This window comes from Centropristis striata, chromosome 11 (assembly GCF_030273125.1).
Source record: "Centropristis striata isolate RG_2023a ecotype Rhode Island chromosome 11, C.striata_1.0, whole genome shotgun sequence".
In the NCBI taxonomy this organism is placed as follows: domain Eukaryota; kingdom Metazoa; phylum Chordata; class Actinopteri; order Perciformes; family Serranidae; genus Centropristis; species Centropristis striata.
The window spans coordinates 37073528-37090915 of NC_081527.1; the positions used below are offsets into that span (position 1 = coordinate 37073528).

Genomic DNA, 17388 nt, shown 5'->3' on the forward strand with positions numbered 1-17388 from the left:
TCGTTGTAGCACTTGATGGTTTTTGCAACAGCACTTGGGGACACATTCAAAGTTTTCGCAATTTTCCAGACTGACTGACCTTCATTTCTTAAAGTAATGATGGCCACTCGTTTCTCGTTTAAGGCTTACACAGCAGCAGAACTGGCTGTTTCTGGCAGTCAGAGTGTGGAACCACTGAAGTGTGGTTGTTTATCGTGGAAACAGGCAGCAGAAGAGTCAGTTGTCCTGACAGTTAGTGTGTCAGTGGGGTTAAAAGTGATGTGCTGCTGCTGTGGAAGCAGTGGGAAGTCAATCTGATTTCACACATGTTGATTCACTGTCCTCATAAGAGCATGTTGACGCTTGGAGTTTTTCCCACAGTGCATGAACAGCTTTCACACAAACACACACTTGCATGCCTCGACAAGGCTTCTTTTTAAAAGCAGTTTTTCCTGCACCGGGTTTGTTTTGGTCTCAGAGCGTGTCAGCCTTTGTTACCGCCTTTTTTTTTCTCCTCGTCTCAGCCACACCTGGCACATGTCACATTAAAAACAAGCTTCCATCCAGCTGGCATGGATTTACATGCACTAATCCAAATACTAAATGTAGCTCATATTTCATTTTGTATCTGCTAGAGCAGCTGTTCTCAACCTTGGGGTCGGGACCCCAATTGGGGTCGCGAGATGATTTCTGGGGGTCGCCAAATCATTTTGGAAGTTAGCTCTGTCTCCACTGTGTTAAAGTGTTCATGTGTTTTAGTCTTTTTGGTCACTTAATGTCTTTTTTTTGGTCATTTTGTGTCTTTTTTGGTCATTTTGTGTCTTTTTTTGATCATTTTGTGTTTTTTTGGTAATTTTGTGTCTTTTTTTGATCATTTTCTGGTCAATTTGTGTCTTTTTTTGGTAATTTTGTTTCCTTTTTTTTTGGTCATTTTGTGTCTTTTTTTTAGTCATTTTGAGTCTTTTTTTGGTCATTTCGTGTCTTTTTTGGTCATTTTGAGTCTTTTTTGGTCATTTTGTTTCCTTTTTTTGGTCATTTTGTGTCTTTTTTTTAGTCATTTTGTGTCTTTTTTGGGTCATTTTGTGTCTTTTTGGGTCATTTTGTGTCTTTTTTGGGTCATTTTGTGTCTTTTTTGGTCATTTTGTGCCTTTTTTGGTCATTTTGTGTTCATTTCGAGTCTTTTTTGGTCATTTTGTGTCTTTTTTTAGTCATTTTGAGTCTTTTTTGGTCATTTTGTGTCTTTTTTTGGTCATTTCGTGTCTTTTTTGGTCATTTTGAATCTTTTTTGGTCATTTTGTTTCCTTTTTTTGGTCATTTTGTGTCTTTTTTTTAGTCATTTTGTGTCTTTTTTTGGTCATTTTGTGTCTTTTTTTGGTCATTTAGTGTCTTTTTTGGTCATTTTGTTTCCTTTTTTGGTCATTTTGTGTCTTTTCTGGCCATTTTGTGCCTTTTTTGGTCATTTTGTTCCCTTTTTTTGGTCATTTGGTCTCTTTTTTTGGGTGATCTGAACTGTGCGTGTGAGATTGTGTTCAGTGAGCGGGGGTCGCGGACAACATGAATGTTAAATTGGGGGTCACGACTCAAAAAGGTTGAGAACTACTGTGCTAGACGAAGATGTTTCAAAAGTCTTTTAAGGCTGTTCTTTGTGGACGGCGGAGCTCCCCTAAAAGGCGTCCGATCGGAAACAGTGCAATGCCGCAACACGTCCTACATCAATGATGATATTTTGAAAAAAGAATTCAAAAATCTTCAAAATCGAGGATGCACACAATGCACTCAACATAATTTCAAAACATATCTTTAGCATTTCTGTTCTGCAATTTTTAACACTTTAATATAAATTTTATTTCACAATTGGGAACACTGTAGTTAACACTCTGCACTGTAAACCCAACTTGTTGGTTAAACATATATATATATTTGAGTGTCCATGCTGCGAAATAATTTTATGTCAAGACAACAAAGACAATGGAGTTAACTCAAATGAATCTTGCTGTTTGACTCAATATTTTAGATTAAACAACTTTTTGCACAAATCTTTGTTGTATTGAAAAGGAAAAAAATAGTTATGATAACAAACAAGCAACATTGGGTTTTACAGTGTGGTAACTTATAGTATTCCCTCAGATTGTAGTTTTAGAGCACTTTTTGTTTTTTGCAGATCACCAAAGAGGTGCTGTACGGCAGTCACAGTCCAGTCCACACCCTGTCCTCCTCCAGCCGCAGTACCCTGCACAACCTGCAGGGCTCCATGTCCCCGCCCATGGTCCGCTCCATGCCCTCGTCCCCCTCCAGGATGCCCTACAGCGGGGGGAGCACAGGGGGCAGATCGGGGATGGTAGACCCGGGCAGCGCCACGTTACCACGGGAACGTCTGTCAGGAGCGGGGCGGTCCAGCTCGCTCTGCAGCAGCAGCAGCGCCATCCTGGAGAGGAGGGACGTGAAGCCTGGTGAGATACCTGCAGGGTCCATGTTTCACTCATTATTATTATTAAGATTATCAAACATAATGTGCATGTTGTTTCCACGATAAAAGGAAAATATGATATTTTTTGTCGCATAAGTCACAAGATTGTTGTGTATTTATTATTAACAGCTCATAAAAATTCCATTCCCTTCAGCAACACACACACACACACACACACACACACACACACACACACACACACACATACTGGTTGTAATCATCACTTGTGGGGACCAACCTTTCTGGAGGTTGTAGAGAGCTGGAAAAAATTGAGTAAACTTGCCACAGCTTAGTTAAACCTCTGAAATGATGAAGTGCTTTTTTAAAATCAGGCTTTATGGGGACATCCAGAAAGACCAGTAAACATGCTTTCAGGGTACATCATTTACACGAATTAGCATATTTCACATAGATTATTTGGTGACTAATGGGGACCTACTCTTACATAAAAGAATGAAAATGAGACATGTTTAAGGCTTTTTAGTATAGTTCGCTGGCATAAAATGCCTCCCATACACACACACACATACTGGTTTTCATAGATCACGGGGACTCCGGTTTTAATCATCACTTGTGGGGACCACCTTCTCTAGAGGTTGTAGAGAGCTGAAAAAAATTGAGTTAACTTGTCATAGCTTAGTTAACCCTATAAAGCCAAGTGTATCATATTAGATACAGTAATTTTTGAGACCTCTACATCATCAAAAACCTGATGTATACATGTGTTGAAGATAAACAAACTGAGCAACAAATTGCACAAAAATACAAGATATAGCAAAATTTGTATGCAGGTTCCACTGGTGGATCAGTCATTGCTGCGTGAAAACTTCATATCAGCAGATGTATGATTTTGTGTTATATGGAAAAAAATATTTTGCATGTTTGAGGAAAATGTTAAAAGAAAATAAAGCCTTAAAAGGTTAAAAATGTTGGGTTTTATATGTTTCTGTTAGTTCAAGAAAAACAAACTGCGAGCAACAAATTGCACAAAAAGAACTGATGTATCAAATATGATACAAATTAGAATCATATATCCCTATTGTTTTTGGATTTTTTTTTAATTATCTGTCAGCAGGTTCAATAAACACTCCAGTTTTAAAAAAAAGAAGAATTTTCTGGCAATTATTTAATGGTTCAGGCTTTATAGGGTTAACCTATACAGGCCTTCAAACCTCTGAAATGATGAAGTGCTTTTTTAAATCAGGCTTTATGGGGACATCCAGAAAGACCAGTAAACATGCTTTGAGGGTACATGAATTAGCATATTTCACATAGATTATTTGGTGACTAATGGGGACCTACTCTTACATAAAAGAATGAAAATGAGACATGTTTAAGGCTTTTTAATATAGTTCGCTGGCATAAAATGCCCCCCATACACACACACACACACACACACACATACTGGTTTTCATCATGGGGACTCCAGCTGTAATCATCACTTGTGGGGACCACCCTTTCTAGAGGTTGTAGAGAGCTGAAAATTTTTTAGTAAACTTGCCACAGCTTAGTTAACCTATACACGCATTTAAACCTCTGAAATGATGAAGTGCTTTTTTAAATCAGGCTTTATGGGGACATCCAGAAAGACCAGTAAACATGCTTTCAGGTTACATCATTTACATGAATTAGCATGTTTCCCATAGATTATTTGTTGACTAATGGGGACCTACTCTTACTTAAAAGAATGAAAATGAGACATGTTTAAGGCTTTTTAGTATAGTTTGCTGGCATAAAATGCCCCCCATACACACACACACACACACACACATGCTGGTTTTCATAGATCACGGGGACTCCAGTTGTAATCATCACTTGTGGGGACCACCCTTTCTAGAGGTTGTAGAGAGCTAAAAAAAAAATTGAGTAAACTTGCCACAGCTTAGTTAAACCTCTGAAATGATGAAGTGCTTTTTTAAATCAGGCTTTATGGGGACATCTGGAAAGACCAGTCAACATGCTTTCAGGGTACATCATTTACATGAATTAGCATATTTCACATAGATTATTTGGTGACTAATGGGGACCTACTCTTACATAAAGGAATGAAAATGAGACATGTTTAAGGCTTTTTAGTATAGTTCGCTGGCATAAAATGCCCCCCATACACACACACACACACACACACACATACACACACACATGCTGGTTTTCATAGATCATGGGGACTTCAGTTTTAATCATCACTTGTGGGGACCACCCTTTCTAGAGGTTGTAGAGAGCTGAAAAAAACTGAGTAAACTTGCCACAGCTTAGTTAACCTATACACGCCTTCAAACCTCTGAAATGATGAAGTGCTTTTTAAAATCCGGCTTAATGGGGACATCCACAAAGACCAGTAAACATGCTTTCAGGGTACATCATTTACATGAATTAGCATATTTCACATAGATTATTTGGTGACTAATGGGGACCTACTCTTGTGTAGACATGTAGATAACATAACAAGATGTTTGATTACTACATTGAATTAACACAAGTGAGTTAGTTAACAGTCATAGGTGAATAACATCTGTGTGTGTGTGTGTGTGTGTGTGTGTGTGTACTTGTGTGTGCCAGATGAGGATGTTAGCAGTAAAAGCATGGCCCTGGTGGTGCGTGGTGAAGGAGGACCACATTTCTCGGACTCCTACTGCTCCTCCCTGCAGGATGGAGGAGGAGGTCGCGTCAGCATCGCCTCCTCCCAGTGCAGCGCTCCTCCTTCTCTCATAGCAGACATGGTGGACGCTGGTCTTACTGGGATCCCAGGAGGCCTTCAGCAGTACCGGGCCTCAGTCAAACCCCTGATGGGCTACGGAGACAGCATGGAGCACCAGACCCGCTCCCTCCACAGGTACACACTGATTTAAACACACAGCGTCTGCATTAGGAAACAATGACACAACAACAACAAAGTAACAGAGTAACCATCCTATCACGGTTAGGTCTACTGATTTTCAGTGTTTCCAGTTTTGCTAAACATGGTGACACCTGTGTTTGACTTGGAGTCACAGCAAGTGCAGGTTAATAATACATTAGACAGTGTTTGAGTCTATCTGGAAAAACAGCTTCTTTCCCTGGGCTGTCAGAACTCTCAACACCCACACAGGATAAATTAATTAAAAGGTGCAATACAATCGATATGTGCAAAATATAAGCCTACTATCTACCTCATCTATAAATTATAGCATTTTCAGTAGCCATTTATTTATTTTTATACTTATTTATTACATCACATGTCCTTGTTTTTGTCCTTGTTTAGCTCAGTATTTTTTAAATGTTTTTACTCATGCTGTCTTGTTGTTTTGTTTTTGTGTTATGATTGTCATAACTATACATCTTATGCAGTGGCACTTTCAATTTCGTTGTATAGTGAACTACAGTATATAATGACAATAAAGACTATTTGATTTTGATTTGATTTGATTTGGTTACAGTGCAGCCAAACAAACTCCGATTTTTTAAATAAAGAAGCAAATCAATAATAATGATAGGTGTTATCTGATTCCGTGCTCCATACGACAGCAGCACAAGGTGAAATGAGACAGATTAACAACTGATCCACTGACAACATCAACTAAACAAACAGTAACACCACATTACATGCTGCATCATGCTCAATCCCTAGCCTTAATCTGAATGGACTGCAGACTGCTATATTATCTCTGTTAATACCTTTTTGAGTGACTTTGAGTACCTTTAAAATGGCTATATACTTCCAATTTATTATTATTATTATTATTATTATTATTATTATTATTATTATTATTATTATTATTATTATTATATCCGTTGAATGGCTAGTGATAGTCAGTGACAGTATTAGAATAAAATAAATGAAGAATATTGCACATGTAATTGTTCATTTGAGCTGCAGTGCTTTTCATAAATGAGCAAAAAGTGTCAGTGCAACCCTACATGAGGACTTTAAAGCAACTCTTTATGTAAATCAGATGAATCACAGCTGAGCTTGTTGACTTCAGTAGTCTTAGTAAATACTAAGCTTAGCTAAAACATTGTGTGCCCTAAACACTACGTTAATGTTATGGTAAATAAATATAGTTTAATATCACCCTTGGCGAGGATGATCTAACCTCTCTTTTATTTTTTTATAATTCAAAGTTTTTATTATCTTTTCATTTTTACAACATACAAACGAACATCAAACAAACCAGACATGATGGAGGTCATAAAAAAAATTAAAAAAATTAAAAAAATTACAATAATAATGGTAAATAAATAAAATACAAAATCTGAAAATAAATTAACTAAAAACAGATCTAACCTCTCTTGAAGCAGAGAAGAAATCCTGATCAGTGACATCAGGTGGAGTTTTTTTTATAAGTTAAGTGGGTACCCGTCACACTCATGAAGACAATGTTCATAAAACCGTCCATCGTTCATCTGTTTCTCCACCGTCCAGGCAGAAGAGCAGGAAGTACGGAGACAGCCAGCTTCCTCCACTGGGGACCAAGACCCCGCCCCCTTCACCTCACAGGGTCAATGAGGTCAGGATGAGTGACGGACAGATCATCGGAGGGGTCGGTCTGGTGTCTCCAGAGAGAATGTCCCCGATGCGCCGTTCCCTGCGGCGGGACAGTAACGGAGCTCCGGTGGAGATTATAAACAGAAGCAGAGGAAGCAGCTCCTCCACCTCGTCTGTGTTTGTGGACAGTCCTCAGGGACAACCGGAGAGACTGTTTCAGGGTCATGTGACCGCCAGCAATGCCCAGAGGTGAGATCAAAACCAGAGTCACCGCCTTCATTTCCTCATTTTTAGCACTTTAGGAACAGTGTATTCACTACAGCAGGGGTGTCAAACTCAAATACACAATGGGCCAAAATGTAAAACTTGAATAAAATCGCGGGCCAACATTGAACAAATAAACCTTTTAACATACACTACTGGTCAAAAGTTTTAGAACACACCAACTTTTCCAGAATTTAATTGAAAATGATGCAGTTTAATGTCTCAGTGTACTCTGAAATTAATGCACATTTGCAACATTTAAGATTCTTTATTTAGCATGATAGTGTTACTGATGGAATGTGATGCCAATGGTTATAACAAAACATCTGGCAGTGATAAAGGCACATAAGCTTCTCTTTATTTGGAATTATTGTTTCAGTGCTAAAGATAAGATGTGCAAACAACCTAATATTTGTGTTTTAGTCCAAGAAATACAGTGCTGCAATCTATCAGAACATATCTCATATTGTATTTTTTCTGATGAATTGCACACAGTGTAATTAAAGAGCTGAATATGAAATGCATCATATTATTTTGATATTTTTAAATGTAACGTGATGGATCCTGTACATGTGTGTCTGTTTTTCAGTGAAAGAATGAAAGCCATGGAGGAGCAGATAGCCAGTCTGGCAGGCCTGGTGCACAGTGCTCTGTCTATGGGATCAGATGCTCCAAAAATCAAGGACTCTTTCAGGTCTGTAGTGCGTTTATCCCTTTCAGCCAACAGCAACAGTTCAATATGTTCTGTAGATTAATCCACAATATATGTACCAACAATCGAAAGGTAAATTGTAAGAGCCAATCAAAAATAACTCTGCACAAAAGACTAGACTTGTACTGGACATTTCTGGGTCATAAAATAAGTTGTGTGAACTCTATAAAGCTTGGCTGATTAGGTTTATTAAATATTTGTCTTTTCAGTGAGAGTCCTGAACACAAACACCTCAACAACAGATCAGGTAAGATATGTTTTTTTTAACAGATGATGAAGTTTCTGCTAGAACAGTAGTTCTCAACCTTTTTGAGTCGCGACCCCCAATTTAACATTCATGTTGTCCGCGACCCCCGCTCACTGAACACAATCATGCACAGTTCAGATCACCCAAAATTGACCACAAAATGATCAAAAAAGACACAAATTGACCAGAAAAGACACAAAATGACCAAAAAAGACACAAAATGACCAAAAAAGACACAAAATTACCAAAAAAAGACACAAATTGACTAAAAAAGACACAAAATTACCAGAAAAGACACAAAATGACCAAAAAAGACACCAATTGACCAAAAAGACACAAAATTACCAAAAAAAAGACACAAAATGACCAAGAAAAGGAAACAAAATGACCAAAAAATACACAAATTGACCACAAAATGACCAATAAAGACACAAAATGACAAAAAAAAGACACAAAATGACAAAAAAAGACACAAAATGACCAAAAAAAGACACAAATTGACCAAAAAAGACACAAAATGACAAAAAAAAGACACAAATTGACTAAAAAAAGACACAAAATGACCAAAAAAAGGAAACAAAATTACCAAAAAATACACAAATTGACCACAAAATGATTAAAAAAGACACAAAATGACTAAAAAAAGACACAAAATTACCAAAAAAAGGACACAAAATTACCAAAAAAAGGAAACAAAATGACAAAAAAAGACACAAAATGACAAAAAAAAGACACAAATTGACCAAAAAAGACACAAAATTACCAAAAAAAGACACAAAATGACAAAAAAAAAAGACATGAAATAACCAAAAAGACTAAAACACATTAGCACATGAACACTTTAACACAGTGGAGACAGAGCTGACTTCCAAAATGATTTGGCGACCTCCAGAAATCATCTCGCGACCCCAATTGGGGTCCCAACCCCAAGGTTGAGAATAGCTGTGCTAGAACATACTTCTTATGCTTTGAACATGATGATTTTTAACCTTTTTAACATTTTTTTGACTTCCAGAAGTGTCATCTGAGCCTCACTTCCTTGTTGCCACGGGTGACGGCTTCAGCCCCGCCCCCCTGGCTCTCCAGGCCCCGCCCTCTGACGGCGGGCTGCAGCAGAGCTTGGTGTCAGCGAGGAGAAATGTTTGTGATCTGAGACTGCAACTCAACCAACTCAGACACTTACAGGTACTGACCTGTGTCCTCACTAGTTATAATAAATGTAACATTAATAATATATTAATAATAATCAATCATTATCATCATGATAATATCTGAAAATGTATAATATATACACTACTGGTCAAAAGTTTTAGAACACTCAAACTTTTCCAGAATTTTATTGAAAATCATGCAGTTTAATGTCTCAGTGTGCTCTGAAATTAATGCATGTAACAAATAAACAATTGAAGTTAAAAAATAAATCATAGAATCAGTTTAGAAAGGAAAATGTATTCTAAACTTAACAGATAGAACAGCTGAACACACTCAATGGAAATCAAATATTCTTCAGAAAGTTCTTCCCAACTCTGTTGCAGAAGTTCCCATAAATGTGGAGCAACTTGTAGGTTGTAAGTGATCAAGAAAAGTTGGGACACCTGTAGGACTTGGTAGCAACTTAGCAACTTTCAAGGCTTGATCAACCTTCGTTGCTGCAGAACTGCTTTAAGTTGTTAACCCATTTCTTGTTCCCTGAAAAAGGCCTACTTGTATAATTCTGAAATGTACATTATTTTCCAGTTTTGGTTAAGCTTACCTTTTTTATTTACCTCTGGCAGTTCACCACTTACCTTTGGACCCTTTCAAGCTGTTCATTTGACTTGAACTGCTTGAATTTCAATAAAAAACTGGAAAAATTGTGGTGTTCTAAAACTTTTGACCGGTAGTGTACATTGAATATACTGGAATTGCAGTGATTTGCAGTGACCTGTGACCCTGGAAACTGTAACAAGGGAAATATAGCTCCTGATTGGCTCTCCCAAGGCAAAGTGGTCAGTGGGAGGAGGGGCAGACAGAAGGCTTGATTTGAACCCAAGAGGTGTTTTGTTATTGGAGTTGTGCTCGTCATAAACCGTGTTTCGACTACTAGTCTAGACGGATTTCAGAATAAAGGCCTTCTATAAGAAGTGAGGAGCATTTATGGGTACAAGTCAGGAACCAGCCTACCTTACATATCTCAAGGGTGCTGAGTCCAAAAAAAATGGTTCCCAAGCGAAATTTTGAGTTTTTGACCTTCTCATTTGTCGTTGGACCATTTCCCCTTAGTTTTTTTGTAAGTAGGCAATCAAAAATGAGGAAATTAAGTTTCTGGATCTATAGTCTAGAGTCAGAGCAAGGATATAGTGGAGGCTCAGTGTCTTTTTTATGTATATATATATATGCAAAATACCAACTTTTAAGGTGAAATTAAGCATTATTTGTGTCATTTTTTTAAGGCCGACATAAATATTCAATCAATATCACTTTTAAATGGTCCAGTTGGTATTTTGCATATATATATACATAAAAAAGCCACTGAGCCTCCACTATATCCTTGCTCTGACCCTAGACTATAGATCCAGAAACTTAATTTCCTCATCTTGATTGCCTACTTACAAAAAAACTAGGGGAAATGGTCCAATCACTGTGCAAGATGGGCAATTTGGTGGCCATTTGATACAAATGAGAAGGTCAAAAACTCAAAATTTCGCTTGGGAACCATTTTTTGGGGGGACTCAGCACCCTTGAAATAAGTAAAGTAGGCCGGTTCCTGACTTGTACCCATAAATGCTCCTCACTTCTTATAGGAGGCCTTTTTTCTGAAATCCGTCTAGACTAAAAGACTGGCCAACCAACACTGTCTGTCCTCACGCCTCACCACCAGCTAAGCATAAAAAAGTTCTGTGTTGAGCTGTAATTCTTTCATCGTTCCATGTGTTTCAGCTGTCGAACCAGGAGAGCGTGAGTTCGATGCTGCGGATGGCGGGTCAGGAGCTGGTGGTGCTGATGTATGACCGTCTGGCCCAGTCGGAGGAGGCAGCGTTCAGACACAGAGCGCTGATGGAGGAGGAGAGGATCCACTACCTGGCCACAGAGGAGACCATACTCACACAGCTCCAGTAAGAATCTCAATCTACATGAGAATATAGGAAAGAGTGTGTTTAGTTTATTTAGTTTAGTTTATTATTAAGATCCCCATTAGCTGCAGCAAAGCCACAGCTCTTCTTCCTGGGGTCCAACAGTATCAAATATAGAGTTGAAAACACAAAACATAATGAAAATAAAAAACAAAACAAAAATTATTCACATATTAATCCATATTACACACATTTCTACATATCATATTTGTATACAGCATTACAAAATCTACTAACACATAATACATACACTACTGGTCAAAAGTTTGACCAGTAGATGATCAAATAATACACAAAATGACCAAAAAAAAGACACAAAATGACCAAAAAAATACACAAAATGACCAAAAAGACACAAATTGACCAAAAAAGACACAAAAGGACCAAAAAAAGACACAAAATGACTAAAAAAAGACACAAAATGACTAAAAAAAAGTCACAGAATGACCAAAAAAAGGAAACAAAATGACCAAAAAAGATACAAATTGACCACAAAATGATCAAAAAAAGACATAAAATGACCTTAAAAGACACAAAATGAACAAAAAAAGACATTAAATGACCAAAAAGACTAAAACACATTAACACATGAACACTTTAACACAGTAGAGACAGAGCTGACTTCCAAAATGATTTGGCGACCCCCAGAAATCATCTCGCGACCCCAATTGGGGTCCCGACCCCAAGGTTGAGAATAACTGTTCTAAGCAAGCCCTCTGGCCATATTTTTTACATGAATCGGGATTTAAACACTGAAGTCTTGAGTCATTTTTATGTGACTGTTAATTCCCAAGACTATCTGACCACACTGTACAGAATTTGGATATTCCATTTGTGGCCATGATTTCAAAAGTGGTGATTTAGCCTTTTCAACATTTACACATCGGCTCTGACATCTTGGCCCTTATCATGTCACTGCAGCTCAACTCAAATCATTGGTGACATACAAGACAGAGCACGGCAACATCTTTAGGCAGAGAGAAAATGTGAAGAAACATATTGTTAAAAATAGAGCCGGGGGGATGGGGAGTGATTTGATTGGGTAGGACATTAGGTTTCCAAAGACATCAGAATTCATCCTCATGTTAGCATGCTGCACGCTGAACTCATAGCACAGATGACTGCGCAAACAGAGGCTTGGCATTTATCAAGCATCACGAGTAGGAGTCTCAGAATGAGTGTGATACATCATTAATACTGGCACAACACATTGAGAAAGCATTACCTTCTCTAGTGTCACTTATATATTTAAATATATATATTTATGTCCTTCAGTTCTGAATCAGATGTCCCATTTTGCTGATGTTTGAGCACCACTGCCCTTACTTTTTAACTACACAATGTTTGACTTGTGCTTTTTATTATTTTATCTCTTTTTTTATCCTGCTGTATCTTATTTTATCCTATTTATATTTTTATTTATATTTCCCTGTTTTAATTGACTGTTTTTGCTGCTTTCAATTGTGTCTTGCTGTTTTTAATGTGCACTTTGAATCACCTTGTGTTGAATTGTGCTATACAAATAAACTTGCCTTGCCTTAGTGCCACCAAGAGAACTATGGAAACCCTAAATGTGCTCTTTGCTGCCATCTTTTGTCTACACTAGACTATCACATGGTTGATTTTCCTGCCTGTGTTGACTGTTTTTTCACCTCTCAGTGAACTGGAGGACTACGTGAATCATTTGCAAAGTTCGGCCAGCAGTCCTGAGCAGCCGTCAGTCACTCTGAGAGACGTGGAGGAGGGAGCAGTGAACCTCCGGAGGGTTGGAGAAGCTCTGGCCGTCCTCAAAGGTTGGTGGGTTCTGGTTGGATCATGACAGGACGGAATCCAACACTGTCTCTCTGTTGGCTTACTAAAACATGTAAAATATATTGAATCAATAATTTGAATATGAATAAAATCATTATACAGCCTAGGTTTGCCAAAGCTTTTTGGAAAAGGACAAGTCCGAAAAAGCTAATATATAAAAATAACTGATAGTTCTTAAAACAGAACAGTTGTTTTTTGTCTTGGTGGTCTGTCGTGGCAATTTTGACAACTGCACTAAGTTAATGGGTGAGCTGGCCAAACACAAAGCACTCAATACTCTGTTCAGCAATTTTTATTAGCACATTCGTATTCCATACACCGCACAATTCCGAATGGCTCTTTAACAGTACAACAAAGTCCCGTACACCGCTCGACTTATATTTGTTGTAGTTCCCAGCATTGATTCTTTAGTAAGCCTCAATGTGGCCCTATCTTCCTGCCCTATACATCACATCAGGACAGAGCCCACTGGTCAACACGTTCTCCTCTCTCATGGTGTTATCATTGCTAAGTTCACAGAGTCAGTTCCCACAATGCCTTGTGTCTTGAATATCAAGTAGGTCGCCGCCTATTTCTTGTCCCACCATGCAGGAAACACCAAATTTCCTTCACAGGTCCTAGTTCTTGAACTGTCCCTGTATTGCTTCTTGGCACTGCTAATAGTGCACATGTTAAACTTACTGCACTGTGCAGATGTATAACTGTATGCAGGACAATATAAATATTTTTTCAAAGTAATCTTAAATTGACACTCAAAATGTATCCAATTATTTTCTAAATGGCTAAGTAGTGATAGTGGTGATATATTGAATTGTCTACAAAAGTTTACACAGAGTTTGAGCAATTTTTCATTTAATTTTGTCTCTATCCTTTGGTTGTCTTCTAGGCGATTTCCCAGAGCTGCAGGTGAAGATGCGCTCCGTGTTGCGGCTGGAGGTGGAAGCGGTTCGTTTCCTGAAGGAGGAGCCTCATAAGATGGACTCCATGCTGAAGAGGGTCAAAGCTCTGACTGAAGCTCTCAGCTGTCTCCGCAGGTGCTCATTCAATACAGTAGTAATATTATTATCTTTATCTATCAAAAATATAATCCTGATGTGTGTATGTCCATCTTTGTCCTCAGCAAGGTTATAATAGTTTTGGATTTTTCATTAGTTTTAGTTTTAATTTTGTTGTGAATGGAATGCCCTGCTTATCCTGCTGCCCCCGCGACCCGGCCCCGGATAAGCGGAAGGAAATGGATGGATGGATGGATGGATGGATTTTTGTCTTCAAATTCAGTTAGTTTTAGTTAGTTTTTAGAGTGAGTTTGCTAGTTTTAGTTTAGTTTATATTTTTTGAAAATGCTTAGTTTTAGTTTAGTTTTTATTAGTTTTAGTGTTAGTTTTAGTTTTTTTTGTAATGGGCTATGTGTTGGTGCCAGATTCAAAGAGGTCATAATAAATTTTGCCTTTATTTCCTTTGGTTTATCATCTCAGCCCCAATAAGGTTATTAACTGTTTTGTATTTTGGTTCTAGTGTAAACATCCCAGTCTCAGTAAACATATTCACCATGTGTTGCATGTTCAAATAGAAACACTGAATTATGAATGAAAAAAAGTTGACAAAAACGAAAACTAAGGACATTTTCACTATAATTTTAGTTAGTTTTAGTTAGTTTTGTAACCACACAATACAGTTTCAGTTAGTTATTGTTTTTTTTAAAAACTCTAGTTTTTATTTTTATTTCAGTTAACGAAAATGTTTTTTCAATTCTAGTTTTCTTTATTTCGTTAGTTTTCGTTAACTATAATAACCTTTGTCCTCAGGTGTGTGTCTGAGTCAGTCCCCCCCGTCAGACCAACCCAGGAGCCTCTTAAGGTCCTGGAACCAGACCAGGGACCACTGAGGACCCGGAGCCCCCAGAGCTCCCCCAAACCCCAGCCTCGCTCCTCAGTCAGACCCCCTCTGGCCACCTCCTCTCTCCCTGGGAGTCAGGCTGAGGCCGGTCTGACCGGCTCCCCCATCATGGCCCGCAGAATGAACCCAGCAGCCTCAGTGGTCCAGCCCTCACACCACCACCCCAGCCCCCCTCTCACCCCCACCCACGGACGGGACTCACCCCATGTGGCAAAGGTACCGCACTGACAGTTGGTCCAGGAGCTAAATCATTTTAAACATGCATATAAACAGCTGTTTTAATTAGGAAACAGTCCGTAGTGCAGAATATGAGAGATGTTGTTGTTTTGTGAAGGTGAGTCCTTGCAGCAGAGAGAGCAGCCCCGCCCTGCAGAGGAGATCAGGACAGAAGACCACCATGAAACAAACAGAGGCTCATACTGAGGTCAGCCTTAAATACATACTCACACTCTGATATCCTTTTTTATTTTTCGCTCCTGTACTAATTTTAGATAGAGTGCAAATTTAAGCTCTGCTTTTAATAAGATGCAGCTGCATATTTTTATTGAAAGGCTTGCTCTCTCATTTAATGCTCCCCAACCAGATTTTATTGAAAGTCTTAAACTTTTTAACACTTTTTTTAAACAAAGTTTTTCAAATCATGAAGACCTTGGAGCGGCTGATTCTACGCCTACTGAGAGTTGAGGTCAAAGACAAACTGGACCCCCTGCAGTTTGCATACAAACAACACATGGGAGTGGGAACCCAACATACTCAAAAACAAACCTTTATGGACCAAAAAAACAGCAGTGGACGGCTCCTCTCAGGACGGAGAGATTCAAAAGATCTTTCTCTCCTACAGCCATCAGACTGTCTCCATCTTCCAGAGCTAACAAACTAACTAAATTTCCCCTCGGGGATAAATAAAGTAATTTTGATTTTGATTTGAACAGGCAGACTGCAGTAGGTTTTTGTGAATGGAAATCATATCTTCAAACAGAGGCTCTCCCCAGGGCGATGTCCTTTCACCCTGCTTTTTACCCTCTACACACACAGCTGCAGATCCTCGCAAGAAATCAGCCATCTTGTCAAATTTTCAGATGACACAGTCTTACTGTCTGTTCTTCAAGGCCACCAATGGTGTGATGATAGCTTCCTTCCTTAACCTCAATGTGTCAAAAAACAAAGAAATTAACATAGATTTCAGGAAACCCCAAAACTATCCATGGTGAAAAGATACAAAGAATCAATTTGCAAGGCAACAAACTTCGATAAAATTTGAAGTTGGACAATTAAACTAAATATTTTAAGTTTTGTTTTTGAGTCTAACCTATAATTTTACATTGTAATAACTTTTAATCCTTACTTCTGCTAACTTCTGTAATGTGCTGAATTTGCACGATTGTAACGCCGCTATGAAATGTCAGCTAATGTTGAGACCACAATTTTGAGTTAGCATTGATACGCTAATGGCTACTCTAACAAGCAGCGCCGCTAGCATCAGTTAGCCGCTAGCATCAGTTAGCCGCTAGCTTTCGCTAATAACAGAATTTCACCACTTTCCTGCATTTCACAACAAAGAAATAAGAGTTATCAGAACTATTGTCCCTTGTTGTGAACCCCAACTTAAAGATATAAGTAACAACAACTCACCAACTTGTTTTTGAGCAGACAACTGGCTTCCTTTGTTGTGCTAACTTACATTATTGCCCTAAATGTCAATCATTTATATTTCCAAGTTTTACCAACTTAAATCACTGTTTTAGGCCCAAAAATTTTTTGCAGTGTACTATTTGAGCCTTATTCAATTTTTAAACAAACCACCACATATTAAGGTACACATTGCCAGCCTGTGTGACTTTGTGTCCTCCTCAGACTACAGAGAGACAAACTCCTGAAGGCGGTCTGAGCATCGAGGCCGGCGGTGTGAACCAGGCCGGCACCAGCCAAACCAGCCAGCCAGCCAGTTCTGACTCCAGTCAGCCTTCACCCCCAAACACCACCACAGACTTTGATCGGGTCCTCCAGGAAGCCCAGGCCTGCCTGATGAACTCCATCCCTGATCTGAATGTGTCAGATACCAGAGAGCGTTGCTGTGATTCTGCCTCAGGACAGAGAACTTCCACTGCATCAAAGTCAGAGCAAGACTCAACTCTGGACCTGACACACCAAGGTTGACCTCCAGAACCCCATTCACTGATAACACACTGGCTCTTTCATTTCCCTATTTGTAACAAAAATATGTTTCTGAGGTTTTCTTCTAAAAGTGTTCCAGGTTAGGGAGAACAGATATAGAATAATACAAATAAATACAATCTCTTCCAGTGAACAAACTAAGACTTGCATGGGTTCTAGTTTGGAATTTACATGTTTATATTTTTTTCATGAAGATCAGCTGAGTCACATTCCAAATGTCCCCTGTTGGCTTTAAGCAAGCTAATGTTAGCTGTATGT

The 17388-nt window shown here is 38.6% G+C and overlaps 1 protein-coding gene across 1 annotated transcript in view; it reads left to right on the forward strand.

Annotated features, from left to right (window-relative positions):
• Positions 1-17388, forward strand: part of LOC131981020 (sickle tail protein homolog) — a 51702-nt gene that overhangs the window by 24090 nt on the left and 10224 nt on the right. The window contains exons 5-16 of the mRNA XM_059345312.1: positions 2141-2492; positions 5006-5279; positions 6849-7160; positions 7765-7869; positions 8097-8134; positions 9150-9319; positions 11054-11229; positions 12907-13040; positions 13946-14093; positions 14865-15171; positions 15290-15379; positions 16810-17107. Coding sequence (XP_059201295.1) covers positions 2141-2492; positions 5006-5279; positions 6849-7160; positions 7765-7869; positions 8097-8134; positions 9150-9319; positions 11054-11229; positions 12907-13040; positions 13946-14093; positions 14865-15171; positions 15290-15379; positions 16810-17107 — 2404 coding nt within the window. The remainder of the gene's footprint in view (positions 1-2140; positions 2493-5005; positions 5280-6848; positions 7161-7764; positions 7870-8096; positions 8135-9149; positions 9320-11053; positions 11230-12906; positions 13041-13945; positions 14094-14864; positions 15172-15289; positions 15380-16809; positions 17108-17388) is intronic.